The sequence below is a fragment of the Microplitis mediator genome, chromosome 3 (assembly GCF_029852145.1).
Source record: "Microplitis mediator isolate UGA2020A chromosome 3, iyMicMedi2.1, whole genome shotgun sequence".
Classification (NCBI taxonomy): Eukaryota; Metazoa; Arthropoda; class Insecta; order Hymenoptera; family Braconidae; genus Microplitis; species Microplitis mediator.
In genome coordinates this window covers 4,709,214-4,731,500 of record NC_079971.1, presented here as the reverse complement: position 1 = coordinate 4,731,500, position 22,287 = coordinate 4,709,214, and the positions used below count along the sequence as shown (strand labels likewise).

At 29.6% G+C, this 22,287-nt stretch overlaps 2 protein-coding genes and 1 long non-coding RNA gene across 3 annotated transcripts; 1 reads left to right on the top strand and 2 right to left on the bottom strand.

Moving 5' to 3' along the window:
• The first annotated feature begins 284 nt into the window (after nt 1-284).
• On the top strand, nt 285-3,127 carry LOC130664681 (zinc finger protein 652-B-like). The gene is made up of 2 exons (XM_057464716.1): nt 285-445; nt 2,273-3,127. Exons 1-2 carry the CDS (start codon nt 303-305, stop codon nt 3,000-3,002), a joined length of 873 nt encoding a protein of 290 aa, XP_057320699.1. The 5' UTR covers nt 285-302; the 3' UTR covers nt 3,003-3,127.
• A 3,618-nt stretch (nt 3,128-6,745) lies between these two features.
• LOC130664682 (uncharacterized) lies at nt 6,746-8,246 on the bottom strand. Its single transcript, XR_008989446.1, has 3 exons — nt 7,673-8,246; nt 7,400-7,609; nt 6,746-7,270 (listed from the first exon to the last, which is right to left on the bottom strand). It is a non-coding gene; the product is annotated as an uncharacterized LOC130664682 (long non-coding RNA).
• A 6,640-nt stretch (nt 8,247-14,886) lies between these two features.
• LOC130665281 (zinc finger protein 239-like) lies at nt 14,887-16,417 on the bottom strand. Its single transcript, XM_057465606.1, has 3 exons — nt 16,203-16,417; nt 16,042-16,144; nt 14,887-15,648 (listed from the first exon to the last, which is right to left on the bottom strand). Exons 1-3 carry the CDS (start codon nt 16,365-16,367, stop codon nt 14,999-15,001), a joined length of 918 nt encoding a protein of 305 aa, XP_057321589.1. The 5' UTR covers nt 16,368-16,417; the 3' UTR covers nt 14,887-14,998.
• Nucleotides 16,418-22,287: the final 5,870 nt, after the last annotated feature.

Here is a 22,287-nt window from a genome sequence, read left to right as displayed (position 1 = left end):
GACGTATATAAAAAAATATGTTACGTTTTAGTGTCACAGTGACCTGATTACATCGATTTCTCAACAATACTTTTAACAAATAATTTAAAAAAATATATATAAATATTTTTAAAAAATATAAAAATTATATTTAAATGAATTTTATTTACAGGAAATAAATAAATTCACTTCCGTATAATATTTAATATTTATTTTTATTTATTAACAATTTTTTGTTCCTTATTATGGATTTAAATAAATTTGTTTTTACAGTTCAATTATAAAAGGAAGAAAAATAATATTTTTTATCAGACGTGTTCAAGATGTCGAATAAAATAATTATATTGACAGTAATATATTTTTCAAGTTTAATACCACAGGGTATTAGTTTACCGCAAGGTTGCCCATGTGGTAGACGTCAATCTGATAATACAGGGTTCACTCAATATGTATTAGCTCGTCCATGGTATGTATTAATTAAATTTATATTGATAAAAATTTATTTCCATGATACCAGCATCGAAACTTAGAGTTTCAGTGTCTCTACAGCCAGTCGAAACAAACTAATTTTCACTATACCTGCACCTAAAGTTTGAATTCCTGCCCTGCTTGGAGGGAAGAAAGTCATTCTTTTCGTTAATGAGGAAATAAATGATAAAAATAAGCGCGTGCGCCATTTTTCTCATAAGCAGAGGCAAAATTTTCAACTCAGGTAAAAGATCTGGTGAAAAATTTTAAACACGGAAAAAAAACGACTATTCGCGTGTTGCCGCACTCACCGGCTTGGGTAGGCGGTTATACCCCTGGTAGAGAAATCCGATTCACTTCAATAGGATTTGATCGGAAATTTCCGAAAAATATATTATTTTCCGATTGAAACCTAGTGAATTCCATTCAAAATTTTTATCGGAATGAATCGGTTCCAGTCCCCGTGTAAAAAAAAATTCGTTCTAAAAAGATTCCAAAAAAGTTCCGCATGTAGAATTTCTGAACGTGAGACAGATTAGAACTTTTTTGGAACGTTAGTAATTTTGATAGTAAAAAAAAAGTTTTTATGAGCAAATTTAGAGTCAAAAAAGGACGTTTTTGGAACTTTTTTGGAATTTTATATAGACATTCAAAAAAAGTTCCAGAATCACCACTTTTGAGTTTTTTATGGACTAAAAAAGGCATTCCTAAACATTCCAAAATCACTACTTTTGTAGACTAAAGACGTTCCAGAAACATGCCAAAATACTTCAAAAATCACTACTTTTGAATTTTTTATAGAACAAAAAAAAACGTCCATAAAAAATTCCAAAAACGTCTTTTTTAGACTCTAAATTTGCTTATTAAAACTTTTTTTTTACCATTAAAATTACTAACGTTTTAAAAAAGTTCCATTTGAAGTTCTAATCTGTCTCATTTTTAGAAGTTCCACATGCGGAACTTTTTTTGAATCTTTTTGGAACGAATTTTTTTTACACGGGTCGGAAAATAATAACGAAATAAAAATATTATTTTCCGATTGGAACCGATTCATTCCGATTATACTCAATCGGATTTCAATCGGAATTCTTAACCAGGGACACTTGGGTTGGAATGTCCTATTTTCTTACCTAGGTTTGTAATATACTTCAATATAAATTCAGTCTAATACCGCGAATGAATTTTAGCAAACGTGTGAATTATGAATGTCTTCAATCAGCGCCCTATCCAAAAATTCCCATAGAATTCATTCAACTGTGATAAAAACCGCATAGAATCCTATAGACTATTGGTTTCTATGCGGTTTTTGTCGCAGTTGAGTGGATTCTATTGGAATTTTTGGATAGGGCGGGTAGGAACAAAACTTGTTTCGTCCCTTGGGAACAAACATAATCATTTTTCTGCCCGCTAACTGAAGGCTATCGCAATTTGAACTCTGATACTTGTAATTTATTTAATAGTAATTTTAGACCATTAATTTTACTTACGGGACTGACAGTTCTGACTGATTAAGTTTTATAAGAATGAGTCTGAATAATAAATAGTATTTATAGTTTCTACTTAATTATAAATTGCAAATGACAATTTAATAGTTGATGACACCATTGGTCGAAAATTAACTTGTTTCTGACTGGCTGCTTACAATGAAACTTTAATTTCTAATCCAGGTAATCTTGAAAAATATTGTGTGTAACTCGAGATGAAACACAATTTCAAACTGCGAGTGATGTCAGCCAACTTCACCCTGGTCTGAAATCGTTTTGTTTGATCCCGGGTCACACAATATACTATTATTTATTTGATGGATTAAATTTAAAATTTATAGGTCTGAGTATCGAGTTGATAATCCATCGTCTTACATATCATTTCCATTGGCTATATCACGTGGCACGAGAGCTATCAAGTCTAGATTAGAGTCTTCTGAAGAAGTACAAAAATCTGATGATAAATTGTTAAGAAGAAATCCAATAAATTTGGATGACAGGGTAGATATTAAACCAAAAGTTGTGATTCCATCTAGACCGCGGATTAAAACTAAAAATGATAAAATAAATACTGGCAGTGGAGATAAAAAATCATCGGCTGTTATTGAAGAAAAAAAAGTAAGAGAAGGTGAAGATATTGATGACGAAGATAATGATGATGATGATGATGATGATGATGATGATGATGAAGAAGCGATTGTTGATGAAGACCAAAAACGAATTAATGGACTTAATTTACTTGGACAATTATTCCGTATAATGGCTTGGCAATATCAGAATGTATTTGGAAAAGGAAATAATTTAACAGCATTAGAGACAAATTCGACTGCAGTTGAATTTGATGGTGACGAAGATCAAGATGATGATGATGGAAGTTTTGAGCTTGATTATGATTATGATTTGGAGCCTAAAGGGCAGATTGAACGACCGGAAATAGAAGATGATGGAGAATCTGGGAAGAAAGAGAAAAGAAAAACGGAAGAAAAAAAAAATAAAGACAAAGTGATTAATAAAAATTTATTAAGAAGAAAAGTTAATGTCACATCTACGACGAAACCGTCTTCTGATTAATTATTTTAGGTTTTAATTAAATTTTTTTAAAATCATGTGTGTATTTAATTTTAATTGTAATAAATAGATATTAATTATTTGTAAGTAAAAATTTATCGGTAATAAAATAAATAAAAATTAAAAAATTTTCTCGGTCCACAATTATTTTTATGAATAAATTCTCAAGTAATCGTTGTGTTGGAAGATATATCGATAAGTAGGTCTTACAAAATTATTTAAAAAATGAATCCATTTAAAATTGAACTGTTGATGTACAAAATAGATATATATTTGCGAGTTACAATTTATTTTTTTAAATTATTAAATTGACGATGTCATAGGAGGAACACATGTCCCATCGTCAAGAAGATCTTCACCTGGTAAACATTTGCTAGTTTTCATGCGAGGCAAATCTGGTATATAATTGATGAGTCCGTCTGGCGTAGGAAGATTTCCAGTTGAATTGATATTCTGATCTATTCCTACAGGTAGATCTGTACTCTGAAGTATTTCTTCAGGTAAATCGGTGCTCTTAAGTATATCTTCATGTGAATTGATATCCAAAAATATTTCTTCATGAAATTCTACACCCGGAAATATCCGTTTACCTTTAGGTACATCGATACTCACAAGCTTTGGTAGTGGTCCTGTGCGAAGGTCAAAGGGAAACAATAACTTTTTAAGGTGGACACGCTGCCACGCTTCTTTAAAGTTGTCGAGATTCATGCGGAAAGTATCAGCACGTGGGATAATTAGAGAAATGTAACTAAACATTAAACAGGAAATTAATGCTTTTGTATACATTTTTGTTGAATAAAATATGTAGTGGCCACAAATCTGTAATATTAAAAATTATAATTTTTAATTAACAAAAAAAATAAATGTTGGAGAATCCAAAATTGCACACCTCAATTGCTCATGTGGTAGCATAAAATGAAAATAAACAACCAACGAAATGTAAAAATAATCAGTCAGGCTGGGCCGCACCTAATAAATTTTCGAATTTTTTATTTCTAATTACGTTTTAAACATTTGGGGGACTCGAAGGATAAAACTTTTCCGAGAAAACTCCTCTTATACTTTTTGTCGGAAGCTAAAAAAGTCGCCGTAATGATAATTAATTAAAGAATTAATAAAAATTAAAAATTCGAGAGTTTGTCAGGTACTGCCCAGTTTTAATATTATAGTTTGCTAGTTCAGGTGGCTCTATTCATTGTAAAAGATTTTTGGGCTTGGTGTAGTGTAAGCGACTTGGTGTAAAAATTACACCAAGTATCGTGTTTAATTACGTAGTGTGAGTAAAAAATTTTTAAACTATCAAGTGTGTAAACGTCTCATTCATGCGTTAAGAAAATAATCATAAAAATTTTTAAATGTTCAAATACTAAATAACCCGGAACGGTGTAAAAAAAGTAGATTACACCATATTAAAAGTACACGGATGGACAATTTTCACCGATTACTTTTTACGCTGTTTCGACCACTACACGGGCGTGTAAAGTTCTCGGGGGTCATTTTTACACCAAAATTTTTTACAGTGTCCATTCAAAATAAAGAATGAAGAAAACATAACTGATTTTCTTGAAAGTCGTACGACATCAGTCAATAAATTACATTTTAAATTAAAATAATTAAAAAAAAAAATAATTTTTTTGAATAGACTGCCTTTTCCGTAGGTGTCACTATTTTCTTTTACGACTGTCACGCCAATTTTATTGACAGTACTAGTTAGACAGATAGACACATGGGAAGAAAAAAGAGAGACAGATAGAGGTAATCAGCTATTAGAAAGAGAAACAGCTAGAACATTAGATCTGTTTACGTGAATTTAATGTCAAATTATCAGCTCTGAGATCCATTAATTGTAATTAAACCTAACACGTGGCCCAATTATAACGATAGCTAATAACGAAAAACAAAAAAAATTATAATTAAATGGGAGGGATTAAGATCGTGATTTTCAAAAGGATTCTTGCAATAAAAAATAGAAAGTTAAAAAATAAAATTATGCCGATTAATTACGTCTGCCGAGAGTTATCGTGCTTAGTAATTGACAACACTGGTTTGTTTGATTAAAATAATTTATTTAAAATCATTGAATTAACAAATCGACTCAGTATTGAGATTAAATTGTTGCTCAATTAATTCTCTGTGTGCGAGGATACAATTAAAAGAGTATGCAATTAAGCGAGTAAATAAATGTTTTTATGTGAGTGAAATTGATGTCGAAGAGGAAGAAGCGTCAGCAAATTACGCGAAGCGTCTTCGCGCTTGAGTTGTGAAAAAATTATTAAAAAAAAGGTGTACTTACGTTCAGTAATGCTCGCAAAATTAATGTTATTTAAATTAAAATATTGTAAGTAGAAATTTTCCAAGTTTTTATTTACCGCGTGTCTTTATAATTGTACTGAGTTTTTAATTATGATTTGAGTTCAAATGCGCTTACCTTCAAACACTAATTTTTAAAGCTGATATGAATCATTCTTAATTGAAACTAATAGTGATATATATCGTCCACTTAATTTACTCTTAACCGAGTTTGGGGGAAATTAATAAGTGGATTTTTTTTTATCGATATTATCTAAAAAATTCCGTAGATCACGAAAATAATAATAAAAAAGCTCAATTCGGCCGCGTTTTTTAAATGAATAATAAAATAACAATAGGGATGCCGACGAGACACCGTGTATTTTCATTAAAAAACTTTCATCTATTAATTTAAAGCCCTATGATGACTGGTATTAAATTAAAGGGCAATAAATTCTGAAAAAGAAAAGTAAAAAACCAATCTCTCGGGGTTTATTATGTTCGCGAAGAAAATTAAATAACAAAACAAAATAATTAGTTGTTTTCATTTAGTCACGCCGTTGGTAACAGAGCTGCAGAAACTGAGCTAGAAGGCGCGCGCAAGAAAACAACTAATTATTTTGTTTTGAAAAACGAAAGAAAAAAAAATAAAAACAAAGTGATTAATAAAATTTTATTAAGAAGAAAAGTTAACGTCACACCTACGACGAAACCGTCTTCTGATTAATTATTTTAGGTTTTAATTAAATTTTAAAAAAATCATTTGTGTATTTAATTTTAATTTAATAAATAGATATTAATTATTTGTAAGTGAAAATTGATCGGTAATAAAATAAATAAATTAAAAAATTTACTCGGTCTACAATTAATTTAATGAGTAAATTATGAAGTAATCGTTGTGTTGATCGCTGCGGATTAAAACTAAAAATTATAAAATAAATACTGGAGATGGAGATAAAAAATCATCGGCTGTTATAGAAGAAATAAAAGTAAGAGAAGTTGAAGATATTGGTGACGAAGATGATGATGATGAAGAAGAAGCGATTGTTGATGAAGACCAAAAACGAATTAATGGACTTAATTTACTTGGACAATTATTCCGTATAATGGCTTGGCAATATCAGAATGTATTTGGAAAAGGAAATAATTTAACAGCATTAGAGACAAATTCGACTGCAGTTGAATTTGATGGTGACGAAGATCAAGATGATGATGGAGGAAGTGAGCTTGATTATGATTATGATTTGGAACCTGAAGGGCAGATTGAACGACCGGAAATAGAAGATGATGGAGAATCTGGGAAGAAAGAAAAAAGAAAAACGGGAGAAAAAAATAATACAGACAAAGTGATTAATAAAAATTTATTAAGAAGAAAAGTTAATGTCACATCTACGACGAAACTGTCTTCTGATTAATTATTTTATGTTTTAATTAAATTTTTAAAAAATCATGTGTGTATTTAATTTTAATTGTAATAAATAGATACTAATTATTCGTAAGTTAAAATTTATCGGTAATAAAATAAATTAATTAAAAAATTTTTTCGGCCTACAATTAATTTAATGAGTAAATTATCAAGTAATCGTTGTGTTGGAAGATAATCAATAAGTAGGTCTTACAAAATTATTAAAAAAATGAATCCATATAAAATTGAACTGTTGATGTACAAAATAGATATATATTTGCGAGTTACAATTTATTTTTTTAAATTATTAAATTGACGATTGCATAGGAGGAAGACATGCCCCATGCTCAAGAAGATCTTCACCTGGTGAACACATGCTAGTTTTCACGCGAGGAAAATCTGGTATATAAGCGATGAGTCCGTCTGGCGTAAGAGGATGTCCAGTTATATCGGTACTCGGAGAAATTTCTACAGGTAAATCCATACTCTGGAGTATTTCTGCAGGTAAATCTGTACTCTGAAGTATTTCTGCAGGTAAATCTGTACTCTGAACTATTTCTGCAGGAAAATCTGTAATCTGAAGTATTTCTTCAGGTAAATTGGTGCTCTTAAGTATTTTTTCATGTGAATCGATATTCACAAATATTTCTTCAGGTAAGTCGATACCCTAAAATATCCGTTTACCTTTAGGTACATCAATACTCACAATTTTTGGTAGTTGTGCTATGTGAAGGTCAATGGGAAACAATAACTTTTTAAATTGGACACGATCCATCGCGTCTACAACGTTTCCAAGAGACATGCGATAAGTAGTCTCAGCAGGTGGGATAATTTGAGAAATGTAACTCAACATTAAACAGGAAATTAATGCTTTTGTATACATTTTTGTTAAATAAAATATATAGTGGCCACAAATCTGTAATATTAAAAATTATAATCAACAAAAAAATTAAATTTTGGAGAATCCAAAATTGCACACCTCAATTGCTCATGTGATAGCATAAAATATAAATAAACAACCAACGAAATGTAAATAAAGCCCAGCTTTAATATTATAGTTTGCTAGTTCAGGTGGCTCTATTCATTGTAAAAGATTTTTGGGCTTGGTGTAGTGTAGGCGACTTCGTGTAAAAATTACACCAAGTATCGTGTTTAATTACGTAGTGTGAGTAAAAAATTTTTAAACTATCAAGTGTGTAAACGTCTCATTCATGCGTTTAGAAAATAATCATAAAAATATTTAAATGTTCAAATACTAAATAACCCGGAATGGTGTAAAAAAAGTAGATTACACCGTATTAAAATTACACGGATGGACAATTTTCACCGATTACTTTTTACACTGTTTCGACACTACACGGGCGTGTAAAGTTCTCGGGGGTCATTTTTACACCAAAATTTTTTACAGTATCCATTAAAAATAAAGAATGAAGAAAATATAACTAAATTTTTTAAAAGTCGTACGACATCAGTCAAAAAATTATATTTTAAATAAAAATAATTAAAAAAAAAAATAATTTTTTTGAATAGACTGCCTTTTCCGTAGGTGTCACTATTTTCTTTTACGACTGTCACGCCAATTTTATTAACAGTACTAGTTAGATAGATAAACACATGGGAAGAAAAAAGAGAGATAGATACCCTTATTAAACAACTGAATTCGATCGAATTAAACAGAATTCATTTCTTAATTCTATTTAATTCAGATAAATTCTGTTGATTCGGTACCTAACTTAAAAATAAATTCTGTCTAATTCGGCAGGAAAACCAAAATTTGTCCAAATTAAAACGAATTTAAATAATTCTATTCGGTTTAATTCTGATTAATTCAAAAATAATTCTCCAAATTCTGGTTCTGAATCCGAATTAATTTGAATTAAGACGAATTTGAAATTTTTAAATCGGTTTTATTCTGTTTTTCAAATTCAAATTTTCAATTCAGTTGAATTCTGTTTTGCAGAATTCGACAGAATTTAACAGAATTAAAATTTTTAATTTGGTCGAATTCAGTTGTTTAATCACGGTAGAGGTAATCAGCTATCAGAAAGATATAAAACTAGAACATTAGACATGTTTACGTGAATTTAATGTCAAATTATCAGTTCTGAGATCCATTAATTATAATTTTACCTAACACATGGCCCAATCGGAACGATAGCCAATAACAAAAATCAAAATAGTTATTGGCGTAACTAGTAGGGTAAGTGATTACTAAACACATCGCGGGTGACGGATTATGACTTACCCTACATGTTGCGCCCATAGTTTTATTCAACTCTTATGCGCTATCCACGTCTTATTAATTGCCTAAAAAGCGAAGTCTCAATAGCTGTTTAGTGACATGGTGAAAAAAAAACATTCGGCATCACAACCTTGGCTACTCAATGGGTAACAACAGGGAATTGTAATTACCCCATATTCAGTAAGAGCTTGAAAGATAGTTACGTTTATTTTCATTACGTCACAATGGCCGTGATAGTAGACATCTTTATTGCGTTTTGACAAATAATTTTTCATCAGTCGGTAAACGGCCATTTAGGGTTCGCATTTTAGGCAAGATAAAACGTGAATAGCGCGCATGAGTTGAATAAACATTATAATTAAGGGGATACGCTACCGGACCTCTTTCTCACACTCAGAAAAATAAACGGGACTATCTTTGTTGCACTCGTTGGGTAAATGAGAATTTTAAAACAATTTTTCTCGGAGACGAATTAGAATTTTTGAAAATACGAAATTTCTAGCCTTCTGTTAAGGTTTTAAAAAACGCTAAAGACTCTGTATTTAGGTTTCTAGTGTTTGTCCGTAAATTAAATTGAATTGAAAATCGGTTACCGTTACCCCTTAAATGGGAGAGATTAAGACCGTGATTTTCAAAAGGGTTCTTGCAATAAAGAATACAAAGTTAAAAAATAAAATTATGCCGATTAATTATGTCTGCCGAGAGTTATCGTGCTTAGTAATTGACAACACTGGTTTGTTTGATTAAAATAATTTATTTAAAATCAATGAATTAACAAATCGACTCAGTATTGAGATTAAATTATTCCTCAATTAATTCTCTATGTGCGAGTATACAATTGAATCTATTTTTGTGCAATGAAATTGATGTCGAAGAGGAAGAATCGTCAGTAAATTAGGCGAAGCGTCTTCGCGCTTGAGTTGTGAAAAAATTATTTCAAAAAAGTTGTACTTACGTTCAGTAATGCTCGCAAAATTAATGTAATTTAAATTAAAATCTTGTAAGTAGAAATTTTATAAGTTTTTATTTACCGCGTGTCTTTATAATTGTACCGAGTGGTTACGTATGATTTGAATTCAAATGCGCTTACCTTCAACACTAATTTCTAGAGCAGATATGAATCATTCTTAATGAAAACTAATAATGATATATATTATCAAATCATTATCGTCATTGATATTTGCTTTTAGTCGATAAATATAGCATTAAGTCTTAATGACTACAGTGGTTTCACTGTTTCAGATTCAGAGAAGGTTGAGTTCCGTTTTTTATGTCAATAAAATTATGACTTCGACAAGAAAAGTTATAATAATAGTAAATCAACTTAAATAAATAACCCTCTGATTAAGAAAAATGATTCAAAACAATTTGAATAGGCAAATATATAGATTTGGATGATAGGGAAGATATTAAACCGAAAGTTGTGATTCCATCTAGTTCGCAGATTAAAACTAAAAATGATAAAATAATACTGGAGGTGGAGATAAAAAATCATCAGCTGTTATTGAAGAAAAAAAAGTAAGAGAAGTTGAGGATATTCATGATGATGATGAAGATGTGATTGTTGATGAAGACCAAAAACGAATTAATGGACTTAATTTACTTGGACAATTATTCCGGGTGATGGCTTGGCAATATCAGAAAGTATTTGGGAGAGAAAATAATTTAAAAGCATTAGAGACAAATTTAACTGCAGTTGAATTTGATGGTGACGAAGATCAAGATGATGATGAAGATGATGATGGAATTTTAGAGCTTGAAGATTATGATTATGATTTGGTGCCTAAAGGGCAGATTGAACGACCGGGAATAGAAGATGATGGAGAATCTGGGAAGAAAGAGAAAAGAAAAACGGAAGAAAAAAAATAATAAAGTAATTATGAAGTAATGGTTGTGTTGGAAGATATATCGATAAGTAAGTCTTACGAAATTATTTGAAAAATGAATCCATTTAAAATTGAACTGCTAATGTACAAAATAAATATATATTTACGAGTTACAATTTATTTTCTAAATTATTAAATTTATGGTTCCATAGGCGGAAGACATGTCCCATCGTCAAGAAGATCTTCACCTGGTAAACATTTGCTACTTTTCATGCGAGGCAAATCTGGTATATAATTGATGAGTCCGTCTGGCGTAGGAAGATTTCCAGTTGAATTGATATTCTGAACTATTTCTACAGGTAGATCGGTACTCCGAAGTATTTCTTCAGGTAAATCGGTGCTCTGAAGTATTTCTTTAGGTGAATTGATATTAACAAATATTTCTTCAAGGAATTTGACATCTTGAAATATCCGTTTACCTTTAGGTACATCGATACTCACAATTTTTGGTAGTTGTCCCATGTAAACTTTAGAGGGATACAATATTTTTTCAAAGTGGACACGCTGCCACGCTTCTTTAACGTTGTCGAGATTCATGCGGAAAGTCTCAGCAGGTGGGATAATTTGAGAAATGTAACTCAACATTAAACAGGAAATTAATGCTTTTGTATACATTTTTGTTAAATAAAATATATAGTGGCCACAAATCTGTAATATTAAAAATTATAATCAACAAAAAATTAAATTTTGGAGAATCCAAAATTGCACACCTCAGTTGCTCATGTGATAGCATAAAATAAAAATAAACAACCAACGAAATGTAAAAATAATCAGTCAGGCTGGGCCGCACCTAATAAATTTTCGAATTTTTTAATTTCTAATGACGTTTTAAACATTTGGAGACTCGAATGATCAAACTTTTCCGAGAAAACTTCTCTTATACTTTTTGTCGGAAGCTAAAAAAGTCGCCGTAATGATAATTAATTAATAAATTAATAGAAATTTAAAATTTGGGAATTTGTCAGGTACCGCCCAGTTTTAATATTATAGTTTGCTAGTTCAGGTGGCTCCATTCATTGTAAAAAATGTTTGGCCTTGGCGTAGTGTAAGCGACTCGGTGTAATGAAATCGATGTCGAAGAGGAAGAAGCGTCAGTAAATTACGCGAAGCGTCTTCGCGCTTAAGGTGTGGAAAAATTATAAAAAAAAAAGTTGTACTTACGTTCAGTAATGTTCGCAAAATTAATGTTATTTACATTTAACAATAATAAATCGAAATTTTATAAGTTTTTATTTATCGCGTGTCTTTATTATAATTGCACAGAGTTTTTAATTATTATTTGGATTCAAATGCGCTTACCTTTAAACACTAATTGTTAAAGCTGATATAAATCATTCTTAATGAGAATTAATAATGATATATACTATCAGAACATTATTGTAATTGATATTTGCTTTTAGTCGATAAATTTATCTTAATGACTACAGTGGTTTTCACTGTTTCTGTTTCAGAGAAGGTTGAGTTCTGTTTTTTATGTCAATAAAATTATGACCTCGACAAAAAAAAGTTATAATAATAGTAAATCAACTTAAATAAATAACCCTGATTAAGAAAAGTGATTCAAAACAATTTGAATAGGCCAATATATAGATATACGCTTAGCATCCCAGTGAACACATGACCTTATTTTGACGTCATACGTAGGTCATAGAAATGTCACGGCATCTGATGTAAATTTGATGTCAATCTGACGTTCTGCATGACTTTAATATGATGTAAAGCTTGTGACATCATATTGATGTACACATGACTCTTGTATGACGTCAGAGTTATGACTTATGTATTACGTACGTTTGACATAAAATCTACATCACATTATTACGTAGTAATAAAGTCATTATCGTATATCATAATGATGTAATTTTAAAATCATACATTTATGTCAGTAGCAAAGTCACGGTTATACCTAATATGGATGTCACTCTTAAATCATATCTTTACATCAGTGACAAGTCATTATTTTACGCAATGCTGATGTAATTTCCGAGTCTTAGTTTTTGTCATCTATTTATTAAAATAAAACAATCATAGAATAAATTTTCAAAAATTTGTAAATGTGTAAAAATAACAACTAAACGTCGTAGATTTTTGGGTCCAAAGTAATCGATAAACTCGATAATAGATTATTCAGACGTTTTAGATTGAAACATTAGCATCATAAAAAAATTAATTTTATTTTTTTAAATGATATATCGAAATCATCATTTAGGATGACAAAGAAAATGTAACGACAGTTTAAACTCTTTTGATATTAAGATTATAAAGTTTAGTATCGCAATTTTTCAATCGATTAAATTTCATTCGATTTTGTGCAATTGTTTAATATTTCGCAAAATTTTATATAAGATTTTTCAAATTTCACATCACAACAAAAAATTAAAAAATTGGATGAAACTTAATGAAATTTTAAACAATTATCATCGAGGCCGAAAAATATTGTTTCTATAAATATTCATATAAGTTCATAAAGTTTTTTTAAATTTTGTAAAAATCTTTCACGAAAACTTATGAACATTGTCTTTTCCGGCATTTCACTCTAAATACATCAATTAAGCACAAGCTTTGAACTCTCGTGATGTGGACCGGTGAGCAACGTTCAAGACTACCAGTCAAGAGGAACCATGTTCGAACCCAGCAGACGCCCAGGATTTTTATATTATTTAACGTTATCTAATCTTGTTTCTGAATTCACAATACATTAGGGCGGTAATAATCAGATCAAAATTTCGGTATTTCATTTTTTTTTTTTTTTTTTCAAAAATATTTTTTCTGAATTGATAATTTTGACATCACCCATATGTCATATTGACGTCATAGAATGTCACACAGACATCACATTGACGTCATGTATACGTCATTAGTTTTACATCATAATCTTACGTAAAAAAGTGGGAAATAATGAGTCACACCTGACTCATTCGTGACTTATATCTTACGTAAATGATGACCTAGCGTAAAGTCACACTGACGTCAAATTTACGTAAATGTGTTTACTGGGATATATTATGCCTGAAACGGGCAGAAATGTAAAAGAAAATTTTTGTACGCCCTTATGGCACCCAGGGTACCTACCGGGAGCCATAAGGGCGTACCAAAAAAAAAAATTTCCGGGAAACGACGTATTTTTACTCTAAATGCATAGAAATGATGAAAAAATGTTTTTTTCAAATTTGAAATTAACTTTGATCAAAATTTTTTGAAATACTTTGATTCAAACTGATCACTCTCAATCACAAATAAAGTAATCCAAGTTAATTTCAAATTTGAAAAAAAAATTTTTTCATCATTTCTATGCATTTCAAGTAAAAATTCGTTGTTTCCCGAAAAAATTTTTTTTGGTACGCCCTTATGGCTCCCGGTAGGTACCCTGGGTGCCATAAGGGCGTACCAAAATTTTTTTTTCCATTTCTGCCTGTTTTAGGCATAACTACGTCGATTCCCGAAAAAAATTTATTGGTACGCCCTTATGGCATTTGTAACGCGAAATTATAACGGAAAGGGGGAGGGCAAATTGGGCTAGGGGTAAAATAGGCATGTAAATTAATAATCAAGAGCAAAATGGGCCTTGGAAATTTAAAAGTGGTAATGCGAGCTATATAGGGTTGAGCCAAACGAAATAAATAAAATATTTATTCAAATAGGGTAGAGGTACCATTTGTGGCCACTGCTCCATTTTTGGACATTTAATTCTTTATTTTAATTAATGAAAAAGTGTAAAATAAAATTTCCATTTTAGTTGTGGGATAGAAGTATCTTTAAACATATTTTATAAATTGATTATGTTATCGAATCTTTTACAAATTATTTTTTATAATTTTTCAAGTGTCCAAAACTGGCTCTAAAGTCACCAAAAACAGTACCTCTACCCTATTTGAATGAAAATGAAATCAGAATTCAATTTAATTGTTTTTTTTTCAATTGAAATAAATTCTAGCAGAAAAAATTTACTTGACTTTAATTCAGATCTTGAATAAAATTTTAATTACAAGTCCATGTAATGAATTATTTATTAACGTTTAAAAAAAATAAAGATTAAAATTATTTTATCTTTGATCAATTATTTATTACCAGCTACAATAATCATTATAAAATTATTAAAATAATTAACATATTCAATTCATGTTGACATGAATTAAATTATAAACTTAAATAACAACAAAAGTGTTAAAAATTACAGTTATTCAAGTTCTCCAATGTGCTTTTTTTTAAAATGATTCCTAAGGCCAGATGCTTTACATACTGAATAAGAACATTCGGTACAATAATAACGACTTCCTTTCCTGTGGATTTTTTTATGAAGCATCAAACTATAACTGTCTGAAAATTTTTTAGCACAAAATGAACATGCGAGTGTTACGTTGACAAATGAATTCGCGTGATGTGCGATCTTGTGTAATTTCAATTTGGATAACTGAGTAAATTTATTTTTACAAATATCGCACTCGTACAGTTTCTTGCTCGTATGAACACGAGCATGACGTTTTAAATCATTGGGTCGTGTGCTTTCAAATGCACAATCTGGGCATTTGTAAGGCAGATAACTAGAGTGAAGACGCAAGTGATTATTCAAATAGGATTTAGTCTTGAAAGCACGATTGCAATCTGGACATTGGTAAGGGCGGTCATCAGAATGAGAGGCCAAGTGCACTTTTAGACCACTCATTTCTTTACTTGTGAATGTACAGTGGGGACATGTGTGCTCATAGATATTTTTTTCCTCCAGGGAAATTGGAAAATTTAACTTTTTATTGGGTTCCGTGTTAAATCCATCAGACTTCAGAGACTTCCTATTTTTATGATTGATCAGCACATGTTCATTGTACTTTTCTGCAATTAATTGATAATTAATATGCTGCTATAATTTCAGTTAAATCACTAAATTTCAGTAAAATCGCTAAAATTCAGTGAAATCACTAAATTTCAGTTAAATCATTTAAACCAAAATCATTAAATACATAATATGTTAGAGTTATTTATCACATCAATTTTTATAACATAATCTATGTATTGCAGTCATACAAATACTCTATTGCAAATTATGTTTAAGTGTATATTGAGTTTCAAAGATCTCGTTAAAATTAATTACCTAATATGTAATATACTTATGTAATGTAAACATTTTTCTTTTGCGATCTGGCTAGTTAAGCTTTGGCATAAATAAATCTAAATCTAAATCTAAATCTAAATTTCATTAAAAATTTCTAATGGGTAAATTCTCACCTGCTGACATGAATAATTTATTACACCCATGGCAAACATATTCAATGCCACAAATTTTATGGGATTTGTTATTTGCTAATAAATTAATGCGATTATCAATGACCTGCGAAAAATTTTTTTTTAAATTTAATTTATTTATTTAATTAAATCAATTTAATTACCAATTTCAGTGGTTGGGTTTCATTATTTTTATTTTGTAATTTACGAAATTTTATTATTGCAGTAATTAAATTACTGTTACTAGAATTATTGTTCCTTTCAATTGCAAATTGATCGAGACAATTACTGTCAATAATTGACCCGCAATTTAATTTTAACTGCGACATTTTTTAATTACGATTATTTGAGTATCAACACCGCAATGACAGTTAATTATTTAGCGCCACCTCTACTTTTTATTTTACAGTAAATTGTAATTGGATTAGCGAGAGTTTGCGTTTCGGATATCTTCGGTTTTTTATCCCCGCCATCAAGGCGCGTGCTAATGGTATTAAATTTAGATGGTGGGGGTAAAAACCGAAAATATCCGAAACGCAGTCTCACTGATCCAACTGTAAAATTATATGTATAAATTATAACAATCAAAGTCTGATTTAATTATCAGGGCTATTTATTTAGTTTCAGTAATTACTGAAAATTAAGTGATAAATAAGTCGACAAATTAAAGAATTTAATTTTAAAAATACTTTTCTTATTTTTATTTGTAAATTAATTTTAGGGAAGTAACAAAAGTACAAAAGAAAATTTGACAAGTACATAATTGTAAACCCGATGAAAAAAGATTTTATACAATTATATATAATTATATATAGACTATATATAATTATATATAGACTATATATAAATTAGATAGAAAAAATGGCCCGATCCAATTGTATACAATTTGTATAGAAATTCTATACAAATTGTATACAATTCTATATAATTATATACAATTCTATATATTTCAATTATATAGAATTGTATATAATTTGTATTAAATTGTATATAATTATATAGACTTGCAACATTTTGTATATAATTTTATACAATTGTATAAAATCTTTTTTCATCGGGTAAGAATAGTCGGCTAATAAATGGCTCGACTTTAAAAAAATATGACAGAAAATAAATATATAAATATATATAGGATCTAGGGATGTGCGAATTGGGATAAAATCGAATAATTCGATAACCTTTCGAACTGTCTGATTGTTTTTTAGTAATCCGAAAGATTTGAATTACTTGTAACATTTTAAATTACTCGATTCAAATCGAAAAAATTCCGGTCAGTTTTCAAGTATCGAATTTTTATTTAATGGCGAGCTTTTCTATTATAGTGTATAAATTATAATTAATGCAAGTACTTGGATTTTTTAAACTATTTTTTCCTAATTTAAAATTATTTACAGCAATTCTATGCGAACACCAACATAAAAATAGGAAAATCAAATAATAAAATTAATAGTAATATAAAAAATGTTTATTAAAAGAAAAAAACTACATGTTTGCAAGTAAAATACAAAATAAAGTCTTAGTTATATTTTTATTATCTTCCAAAATAAAATTTCTAAGTACAGATGATTTATTTCTTCTTATGACTCAACCAATAGCTTCTTAATATCATGAAAAATAATTTTATAAAGATAAATATAAAGATTATAACTAATTACGTCGATTAATAATTTATTAGATACTTATTCATTATCTGTTTAATTAATTGCTATTATTGTTTCATTTGAATAAAAAAAAAAAGAAAAACTTTTGATTGATTTACTGAACATGAAAGTCCGGGATATAAAAATAACTTAAGTAATTTGAAATTGCGTTTTAATTTCAAATAATTGCTAATAATAGTACAGGTAAATTTTTAGTCATGTGCTCGTTAATGTTTTCTTCAAAATCATATTAATAATTACTTTTTCCTTTCTATATGTGGCGTCGTGAAATTTCAAATCAATACTTCAGTCCTTTATTTCAACGATCCCTTAAATCCGAATGATTAATCGCCCGAAAATTCGGATTATAACAAAAATTAAATTATCATTCTAGTGACGCTTTTATTCTAAATGATTTCCCGCAATGATAACAAGTATGTAATCCATCGTTCATGTGCGTGTTGGCGTGGCTTTCAAAGTTTCGAGTATCCTTTATCTTAAAAAGACACGCACTGCAGTGATAATTATTCCCCTTTTTATGGGTTGCCTCGCAGATTTGAATCACGGTGGAAACACGGTGGGTATGTTCCATTTTACCACTGTGATTACGCAGTGTATCCACCATGATTCCACGGTGGCTTTACCACCGTGTATACACGGTGTTTTCACTGTGATTACGCGGTGGAAACAGCGTGGAACCACGGTGGTGAAATAGCACAAAGCCACCGTGTATACACAGTGGTCAAAATTGGTTTTGTTAAATTCTATTAAACTAAAATTTATTTGGGACAACTAAATTTTATTACGTCATCATGATCTATTTTCTCATTTTTAATAAATGATTTAATAGGCTCTATTTGGTTGACATTAATAATTCTCTCTCTAAGATAATAAAATCATTTGGTACAGTTAAGAAAATATTTATTTAATAGACAACTAAATTATTTTACAGTGTCAACAACCTCAAATATTAAAGCAACATATTATTATATCAACTCTAATAAATATTACTTAGACACAAAAAAATATATTCATTTAGAATAAATATATATATATATATATATATATTAGGGTGCTTCATTTCGGAGCCAGATTTTTATTTTTCAAGTGCATGTGGAAAAAACCATAGTTCAACACAAAAAAAAAATTTTCGCGCATGAAAAAAATTCTATTTCGATTACAGACCTAGCTCATTGAAAAATTCGATTTTCCCATTTAAATAACATGGGAAAAATTTTTTTTTTAGCTTTAAGTATTTTTAACCTCATTAAAAAATCGGAAGATCAAATAGACTAATATTTATTTTTGTGGGAAATTGAACGCTCTACAAAAAAGGTCTCTTAACATTTTTCGATAAATCCATCTGTTTCAAAGTTATTAGAGCTCGAAGTAAAGTTGGAGATCGTTTTACTTTTCCAGTGAAACTATCAGACTTATCACAAAATGTTACAAGGTCTTTTTTGTTGCCAATTTTATTCTCTACAAATTATTATCAGTAAAGTTTTTTTTAAATTCCGCATTTCAAGCTCTTAAAAAAGTGATTCTGATCGATATCAAGAGCTCGACATTGAAATGAAAATAACTCTCAAAAAACAAAATTTTTCCCACGTTATTTAAATGGGAAAATCGAATTTCTCAATGAGCTAGGTCTGTAATTGAAATAGAATTTTTTTTCATGCGCGAAAATTTTGTTTTTGTGTTGAACTATGGTTTTTTTCACATGCACTTGAAAAATAAAAATCTGGCTCCGAAATGAAGCACCCTAATATATATATATTTGTTCGAGATTAATAAATATATATTTAATCCTAATGATTATTGATTTAACCCTTTAGAGTCAGAGGATCTTGAAACGTCTCCGTGTGAGACTAGTGGGGAGAGCGCGAATTGTAGAGTCCCGTGAGCATGTATGAGTGACACGTAAGAGTGGTAGTGTGCCTGTGAGTACCTTCCCACTCGTTTGAATCTCGCGCTGCGTTCATCGACAGTGCCGTAGTTAGTATTGTTGACGTGAGGAAATAGTCTCCGAAAGTAAGGTTAGAAAAATTAAAAAAATTTTATACATTGCTATGTAATTGCAATATTACTTAACTATATTTATAATGAAACCAAATGTTGTTCTTACTTTAAATTTAAGTCTTTTGATATTTATTATTTAATAAATTAAAAATAAAAAATGAAATAATTTTTAATTCCCGCTTAGGTGAAATTTTTTCTTTTTTAATACGGCCCTGTCACATTTGCTTCGCGCTCTTTCTAATTCTATCGGGCTCCGCCAGACCGAAGAGTGGGGTTTCAAGGTCAGACTCTAAAGGGTTAAAAACTTATGATGCTAGGCAGCAGTAGCGGGAGTAGTTCAGTGCTCACCACTAGATCGCGCCCACCTTTTGTAGTGTCCCTGGTAAGATACTCATTTCAGAAGTTATAAATTCTGATCTTGAAGCAATCATGGAACGCGTTTCCCGCTGAATGTTAGCAGAGTGATGATAATTCATTTTTGATAGTAATATAAGGTTACGTTTATCTGAAATTTTATAAATAAAAATATACCCGAGAACACTTGTGTCTTTGAAGTAAAAAAAATGATTATGTAAAGTATAATTTTTTTTTTAGATTTTACAAGATTCATTGTGTCAACTCGCTTGTATACGAGCATTTTAAATAATATATTTTAAGTACCCAACTATAGATCCGAAAAAGTTTCTATAAATATTTCTCGTCATTTTTCTTTTTAGGTCAAAATTGATAGTGTGTCTTCTATTTTCTTTGATTATTTATAGCTTTATGATCATTAATACAATTTGTGATTGGGTCCCGATAAAGATTTAAATGATATAGTAAAGTTTCTTTGAGTTCAAACCCATTACCACAATGATAGCATGTCAATACACCATTAATATGTTTTTTCATGTGATGGTCTAGAATTCGTTGCCTATCTGTCTTATAAAGACAGACTTGGCATCCAAAATTACTTGTGTCATTATGCATGCGTTGGTGATTAATCAAATGATGAGGATTACAAAATTGATTTTTGCAAAGATCACCTATGCTTGTTGACGGAAAGTTTATGGCTTCTAATGGAGCGATGATGTTGTCATCCACGGTCTCGAGTTTAAATTCGTCGATAGTGATTATTTCGGTCTCCAATTTGCCAGACATTTCTTGTTGTTGATCTAAATATAAATATTTATGTAGAATTATTATTTAAAATATATTTAAATGGAATTTAAAAAATATAATTGCCTGCTGGGACAAAGGAATTGCCAACGGATCTGTTTCTGGATTGAATGAATCCATTTTTTCACAGACCTCTGAGTCTGGTATATGTTCGTCGACTTTTACAGTTTCGAACTCGAAATGAACAGACAGTTCCTGTTGTCTGGTTTGCTCTAAATATAAATATTTATGGTTAATTATTGCTTTTTATGGTGTCTGCAAAAATCTGTAGAAATTACAGAGGGCACACGGAACTCGAAGTGCTCCGTTAGATTATTTTTCCACGATAATCATGAGTTAGTGCAAACTCAGACTTCATCCGTGTAAAAAAAATTTTCGTTCATATGAATTTAGATCTGAATTTCGAGACGAAACTCAGAACGTGACACAAATATGACTTTCATCATGAATTTACTCCAACTGTTCGTCTAGTAAATCAGTACCAGTTATAAAATTAATTTATTACGTCTTTGAATTGGACTTGGGATGACTTCGATAGAAGCTTGACTGGTTTTTTACTAAATTAAACCTTTTGTCAAATTTATCAGTTCAGAAATTACCGATAAACTTCTTCTATCAAGTAAGGTAAAGTTTTTTTTCCATGACACCCAAAATACCCAATAATTTTTTCGAAAACAATGGTATACAAAAGTATTTTCGAGCTCGAAGAGGAAAAAATTCCGGTCAGTTTTCAAATATTGAATTTTTATTTATTGGCGAGCTTTTCTATTATAATGTATAAATTATAATTAATGCAAGTACTTGGATTTTTTAGACTTTTTTTTCCTAATTTAAAATTATTTACAGCAATTCTATGCGAAGACAAACATAAAAATAGGAAAATCAAATAATAAAATTAATAGTAATATAAAAAATGTTTATTAAAAGAAAAAAACTACATGTTTGCAAGTAAAATACAAAATAAAATCTTAGTTATATTTTTATTAACTTCCAAAATAAAATTTCTAAGTACAGATGATTTATTTCTTCTTATGACTCAACACCAATAGCTTCGTAATATCATGAAAAATAATTTTATAAAGATAAATATAAAGATTATAACTAATTACGTCGATTAATAATTGATTAGATACTTGTTCATTATCTGTTTAATTAATTGCTATTATTTTTTCATTTGAATAAAAAAAAAAAAGAAAAACTTTTGATTGATTTACTGAACATGAAAGTCCGGGATATAAAAATAACTTAAGTAAATTGAAATTGCGTTTCAATTTCAAATAATTGCTAATAATAGCACAGGTAAATTTTTAGTCATGTGCTCGTTAATGTTTTCTTCAAAATCATATTAATAATTACTTTTTCCTTTCTATATTTGGCGTCGTGAAATTTCAAATCAATACTTCAGTCCTTTATTTCAACGATTCCTTAAATC